The sequence below is a fragment of the Rhinoraja longicauda genome, chromosome 18, assembly GCF_053455715.1.
Source record: "Rhinoraja longicauda isolate Sanriku21f chromosome 18, sRhiLon1.1, whole genome shotgun sequence".
NCBI classification, from domain to species: domain Eukaryota; kingdom Metazoa; phylum Chordata; class Chondrichthyes; order Rajiformes; family Arhynchobatidae; genus Rhinoraja; species Rhinoraja longicauda.
Window position 1 is genome coordinate 6,066,335 of NC_135970.1, and position 6,795 is coordinate 6,073,129.

At 57.9% G+C, this 6,795-nt stretch overlaps 1 protein-coding gene across 1 annotated transcript in view; it reads right to left on the minus strand.

Annotated features, from left to right (window-relative positions):
* Window positions 1-2,010: 2,010 nt before the first annotated feature.
* LOC144602459 (myosin-binding protein C, cardiac-type-like) overlaps window positions 2,011-6,795 on the minus strand; it is a 39,422-nt gene continuing 34,637 nt past the window's right edge. Inside the window, exons 14-16 of the mRNA XM_078415606.1 lie at window positions 6,716-6,795; window positions 2,579-2,611; window positions 2,011-2,349 (exon numbers count right to left, since the gene is read on the minus strand). The exon at window positions 6,716-6,795 is cut by the window's right edge and continues 135 nt beyond it. Coding sequence (XP_078271732.1) covers window positions 2,604-2,611; window positions 6,716-6,795 — 88 coding nt within the window. The 3' untranslated portion in view covers window positions 2,011-2,349; window positions 2,579-2,603. The remainder of the gene's footprint in view (window positions 2,350-2,578; window positions 2,612-6,715) is intronic.

The following is a 6,795-nucleotide window of genomic DNA, read 5'->3' on the forward strand; positions in this document are numbered from 1 at the left end:
GACGGAAAAATTGGGAGTAGGGGATAGAATCTTTGCAGGAGGTTGGGTGGGAAGACGCGTGGTCTAGATAGTTATTGGCGTCAGTAGGTTTGTAATAGATGTCGGTCAAAAATCTATCTCGTTATGGAGATGGTGAGATCAAGAAAGGGGAGGGAGGTGTCGGAGATGGTCCAAGTGAATTTGAGTGCAGGATGGAAATTGGAGGTGACGTTGAAGAAGTCCATGAGTTCTGCACAGGTGCAGGAGGTAGCCCCGATATAGGTGTCAATGTAGCAGCGATGGAGTTCACGGGGAGAACGTACAAACTCCGTACAGACGGCGCCCGTAGTCAGGATCGAACCTGAGTCTCCGGCGCTGCATTTGCTGTAAGGCAGCAACTCTACCGCTGACTACAGCCCAGACTAATCAGCTCTCCCTCAGCGCTTCCCCAACTCCGCAGCTCCAACACTCCACTGTGCGCACAGTGGAGAAAACTCACCTGACCCCCCTCCCAACAAGACCACCCAGTGAGACTCACCTTGAGGGAAGTGGATCCTTCCCGTACTCTCTCCTGATAGCTCGCTTACTGCGTGTCTCAATCTCAATCCTGACCCCACAGTTGGACTGCCATCTAACCGGCTGATCTACTAAGAGTGTGCATCACATCCTCGGCATTGGTGCTTCCTCAAAAATGCATCCACACTGGCGCTCCTTGTGCGTGCCCCTATCAATGTGCTCCCTCAGAACCTCTGTTCCCACAGAGTGGCGCTCCCTCAATACCTCCTCTCATGTGGACCTGTGCTCCCCCCCTCAGCACTGCTCTTCCCTTAATGCAGAGCTCCTTTGGTATTTCCCTTCCACAGTGTGGAGCTCCCTCGGTATGAACCCTCCCATAGCCTTCATGCCTCAGGTAACGGCATCTGGACCTCAAGAAGAACAACTCCTGAAGATGGCCACACACCAAAATGGCCGCTCTGCTGGCAGTCACTCCAACTAGCAGAAACTAACAGCTCCTTTCCAAATCTCCGGCCCTGCTCCTCCTCTCAGCTGTGTACTGGCTGATGTACACAGTCAAGTCGAGTTTATTGTTGTGTACACAAGTACGGTGAGGTACTGGTACGATGAAAATCTTTTTCACAGCAGCATCACAGGCACATAGACTGTGGCAACACGCCACAAATTATCCACAGATCCTCAAATATGTTCAACTTAGTCCCCTGACACAAGTTGACTTTGCCTTTCCAGATATAGTCCACTCAGTGTTAACCAGTGCGGAAACCAAGCTCATTCTCTGCAGCTCCCCACTCCACCTAATCCCACAGCTCTATCGTGGCGGAGACCTAGTCAAGCACTCATCCGCAGAGCTTGGAGCCTTTAGTAATATATGAAAGGGTTCTGCAGGCCGCAGGGTGTTGCTGACCTGCCATCGGCGATCTGAATGCACGACAAGGAACCAACACTGCAGAGCTCTCTTCTCATTGAGGCACGAGGGCATCTCCAGCATCGGTCCCTGCAGGGTCTGGGGATAGTCACTGGTGCTCCATTAGTATCATTGCCAACCTGTTCCTCCCTTCATACCTCCCTCGCTACAACAGTGGGGGGGGGGGGGGGGGGGGGAGGAGGAGCACAAAAGCCTGCCTTACACAGGGACTGATGGGAAAAAGCTCCCTTTGCCAAACCTCCCTTCTTTGTCCATTACCAGTAGTCATAGAGTCATTGACACAGCATGGAAACAGGCCCTTCAGCCCAACTTGGCCCACACCAACCAAATGTCCCAGCTACACTAGTCCCACCTGCCTGTGTTTGGCCCATATCCCTGTCTTGCAGTCTGATTACCCAGAGAAGCATCTAATTAAAACATTCCTTGATTGAAGAGAGTCGTACAAAAGCAAGTTGGAAGAGAAAGTGAGCTGTGTTTTTAAGTAAATCAGGTGGTGGAAGGGTTTATTTCTGTGTGCAAGTGGTGTCCAGTACATCACAATCACACACAACTCTGAACAAAGGCAAGGTGCTCTGACACAGTGTTCCTCCCACAGACAGATCATGCTCCAGTCACTCCAGTCTCCGCAGCAAGGACAAGTTCTCCCCTCACCTCCCGCCAATTACAAACACACGCACATAGGCACATCAGAATAAAATGTGATACAGGTGATCAGAAGCAGTAGAACTGGGCAAGTGTCGCCATTCCAGGGTGTCAAACGTTGAAGTGAATGACAGAAAATACACACATGTCCAAGAAGTGCCCGTGACTAAACTAGAGGTGAGCAGAACCAAATCAACGCTGTTCAGGCAGTCTGAGCCCTGGACCAAGGCCCAGTGTGACCCTGGTCTTCAGCTCTTCGGGCCTCGCCACCTCGCTCCACCCTGCAACTAAGAACAGAAACAGAATCAGTGGACAGCCTCAGCAGCCAGTTACAGTCCGTTTCACTTGCCTCCCCGTTTGCCGACACCTTCCAGCCTTCCTCCTGAATTCTGAATTGTTACTGAGAACTCAAGGTAATTATCTGGCTTCTTCACTGTCCCCTTTCAAACTTCCCAGGCCCACGATACGCCTCTATCACTCCCTCTCCGGATGCCCCCTCCTTCCATGGACTCTTACCTCTGGCAATGCACTGGCGAGGATCCTAGGGCACTGTGGGAAGACAGAACAGGGCACTGGTTAGCGGTTGGCATTCAGAGTGTTGGACAACTGGAGTGAGAGGGGCTTTCAGATTATTTTTCTATTGTTTTTGTTTCCTCAATTAAGACATTTCTTCCTTATGCCCCATTATAAATTCATTGTAAGGGGCCTACATTTCCCTTCTCTAGTCTTTGCTCTTCCACTGATTTCATGTGTATCCCTGTCAGGTTACTCCACATTTTATCATCCCTTCCTTTCTCGGCTTCTTGTCCTCGTTCACACATGCACTCTGTCATATATTCAAACTCAGTGCCACTTTCTATCATGTGATGATCACTTTTCCTCCCTACATTGACCAATAACCCTTTCTCATTCCACAAAGTAAGATCTGAAATAACCTTTTCCCCCACTGGATTCCTCAACTCTTTGGTCTGGGAACCTTGGAAACATTCACAGAAGGGTCTTGACCTGAAACGGCACCCATTCCTTCTATCCAGAGATGCTGCCTATTCTGCTGAGTTACTCCTGAGGCTTTGTGTGTACCTCCGGTGTAAACCAGCATCTGCATTTTCTTCCCACACACTTCATGCCCCACATTATCACTGATAATGTGACTTCCCAGTCTACACGTAGATTAAAGTTCCGCGTAATTTATGTTTAGCCCCTGCACCTTTAGTTTCGTATTTTGCCCAGTATTATGACTATCATTTGGTTATCATACCAAAACAAAAATGCTTTGTTTCCTTGTTGCCCCCAATGTCTAATGTTGAGAATGATCAGCCATAATCACATTGAATGGCGGTGCTGGCTCGAAGGGCCGAATGGCCTCCTCCTGCACCTATTGTCTATTGTCTATTGTCCTCAAGTTGAGCTGCCAGCTTTGGGCATCTTTCAGCCACAGATTTCCATACTTAGACCACAGCGATCACAAACTCCAAACAGAAAACAACTGAGGTTAGGATCAAACCTGGGTCTCTGACACTGGAAGTCTCTGACTCAGAGCCGTAACCTCTGCGCCACTGTGTCACCCATTCATTACATAGAGAATGGGTGCAGGAGGAGGCCATTTGGCCCTTCGATCCAGCACCGCAACAGGTTATTGCACAAAATAAAAGCCCTTGTAGGTGGCATAATGTACCAGCCTTGAAGGCATGCAGTGAAAGTCCTTTCAATAGAATCGTGGCAGTCGGGGGTTATCTGAGGAGGAGGGATTGAGGAGGATGGGGTGGTAGTGAAAGGAGTTCAGAGGAATGAGAAGTATTTTCAACAATTTGCAATTCTAAGAGGGTAAATTTTGAGATCTGTGTTCCCTGGTTCAAACCAAGGACATGGTCACTGAATATGTTTGTAAGACTGAGATAGGAATGATTTTAATTCAGAGGATTGCGAAATTTTGAAAATTTTGGAGAACAAGGAAGATGTGGACTGGCGGGAGGCAGATTCACAAATCGATGCACTGAGTGGCAGCACATGATCAAGTGGACAGACACATGAGACTTCACATAAAGAGACCTCAGCCTCTCCAGCTGACTGCCATTCAATAACTGTGACCACGCTGCATTTCCTGCATGGCTGACTGGGATAAAGATCTGGGGTTCAAATCACCAGGCACCCGAGCCAGGGAGGGAGGGGCAGGGGTGAGGGAGGGGCGGGGGTGAGGGAGGGGCGGGGGTGAGGGAGGGGCGGGGGTGAGTGAGGGGCGGGGGTGAGGGAGGGGCGGGGGTGAGGGAGGGGCGGGGAGTGAGGGAGGGGCGGGGGTGAGGGAGGGGCGGGGTTGAGGGAGGGGCGGGGGTGAGTGAGGGGCGGGGTGAGGGAGGGGCGGGGGGTGAGGGAGGGGCGGGGGTGAGGGAGGGGCGGGGGTGAGGGAGGGGCGGGGGTGAGGGAGGGGCGGGGGTGAGGGAGGGGCGGGGGTGAGGGAGGGGCGGGGGTGAGGGAGGGGCGGGGTTGAGGGAGGGGCGGGGTTGAGGGAGGGGTGGGGGTGAGGGAGGGGCGGGGTGAGGGAGGGGCGGGGTTGAGGGAGGGGCGGGGTTGAGGGAGGGGTGGGGGTGAGGGAGGGGCGGGGTTGAGGGAGGGGCGGGGTTGAGGAAGGGGCGGGGTTGAGGGAGGGGCGGGGGTGAGGGAGGGGCGGGGATGAGGAGGGGCGGGGTTGAGGGAGGGGCGGGGGTGAGGGAGGGGCGGGGTGAGGGAGGGGCGGGGGTGAGGGAGGGGCGGGGTGAGGGAGGGGCGGGGGGTGAGGGAGGGGCGGGGTGAGGGAGGGGCGGGGTGAGGAGGGGCGGGGTTGAGGGAGGGGCGGGGGTGAGGGAGGGGCGGGGGTGAGGGAGGGGCGGGGGTGAGGGAGGGGCGGGGGTGAGGGAGGGGCGGGGTTGAGGGAGGGGCGGGGGTGAGGGAGGGGCGGGGGTGAGGGAGGGGCGGGGGTGAGGGAGGGGCGGGGTGAGGGAGGGGCGGGGTGAGGGAGGGGCGGGGTTGAGGGAGGGGCGGGGGTGAGGGAGGGGCGGGGGTGAGGGAGGGGCGGGGTGAGGGAGGGGCGGGGTGAGGGAGGGGCGGGGGTGAGGGAGCGCCGCACTGTGGGTGGACGGGGGTGAGGGAGGGGCGGGGATGAGGGAGGGCAGGGGTGAGGGAGGGACGGGGGTGAGGGAGGGGCGGGGGTGAGGGAGGGGCGGGGGTGAGGGAGGGGCGGGGGTGAGGGAGGGGCCGGGGTGAGGGAGGAGCGGGGGTGAGGGAGGGGCGGGGGTGAGGGAGCGCCGCACTGTGGGTGGACGGGGGTGAGGGAGGGGCGGGGATGAGGGAGGGGCGGGGGTGAGGGAGGGGCGGGGTTGAGGGAGGGGCGGGGATGAGGGAGGGGCGGGGTGAGGGAGGGGCGGGGTGAGGGAGGGGCGGGGTTGAGGGAGGGGCGGGGGTGAGGGAGGGGCGGGGGTGAGGGAGGGGCGGGGGTGAGGGAGGGGCGGGGGTGAGGGAGGGGCGGGGGTGAGGGAGGGGCGGGGGTGAGGGAGCGCCGCACTGTGGGTGGACGGGGTGAGGGAGGGGCGGGGATGAGGGAGGGGCAGGGGTGAGGGAGGGACGGGGGTGAGGGAGGGGCGGGGGTGAGGGAGGGGCGGGGGTGGGGGAGGGGCGGGGTGAGGGAGGGGCGGGGGTGAGGGAGGGGCGGGGGTGAGGGAGGGGCGGGGTGAGGGAGGGGCGGGGGTGAGGAGGGGCGGGGGGTGGGGAGGGGCGGGGTGAGGGAGGGGCGGGGGTGGGGGAGCGCCGTGAAGTGGCAGTGCTGAGACACCGCAGTAACTATTTTGGAGCTGCATTAAGGAAATCCCACAATGTGGGAGAGGCAGTGATGGGGGGAACACCACATGTCAGTGGGTCAGTGCTGAGGAACTGTCTACCCCAGATGCAGGTGGTCTCCACCACTGAAACAGTGCGAGGGGGTCTGCCCTGTAACCCTGACCGCCCTGTGATACTCAGCCAACTGTGCCAAGCAGGGCTGTGCAGCTCACAGTGTGAGCTCACTGTACACAAAGTAATTGTCCTGAGTTACTGTGTTACTGTGGGCAGCACTGGCTAGCAGCACTGGGGGCGGGTTGCCAACTTCCTCACTCCCAAATAAGGGACAAGGTGACGTCACCGCCCCGTGCCCTACGTGACCTCACCCAGCCAGCGGCCACGTGCTCCCACTCCACCAATGGCGGCCACCCAGACCGGGAGGCGGGTTGCTACGCAACCTCCATCAGGCGGCCACCTGTGCCTATACCGTCTGGGACAGCTGCGGCCCCTGGGCCTACAGTGTCCGGGACTGCAGTGTCCGGGACTACAGGGAGCCTACAGTGTCCGGGACTACAGTGTCTGGGCCTGCAGTGTCGGGCCTAGTGTCCGGGACTACAGTGTCCGGGCATGCAGTGTCTGGGCCTACAGTGTCCGGGACTACAGGGAGCCTACAGCACTCCCCGGGCCTAACACAGGACAATGGCGGTCCTGTATTAGTCCAAAATACGGCATGTCCTGGCTAATACGGGACAGTTGCCAATCCTAGCACTGGGGGACATGGTGAGAATGAACATGGTTCTTCTCTCCCCATTCAGACAGACTGCACCTTGCTGTGGAGCCCTGTCGTGCCAGTGAGGGTGTCCTTACCTCGAACCTCCAGTTTGCACTCACTCTCGGCCTCACCCAGGGTGTTGATGGCTCGGCAGCTGTAGGTCCCAGCGTCAAAG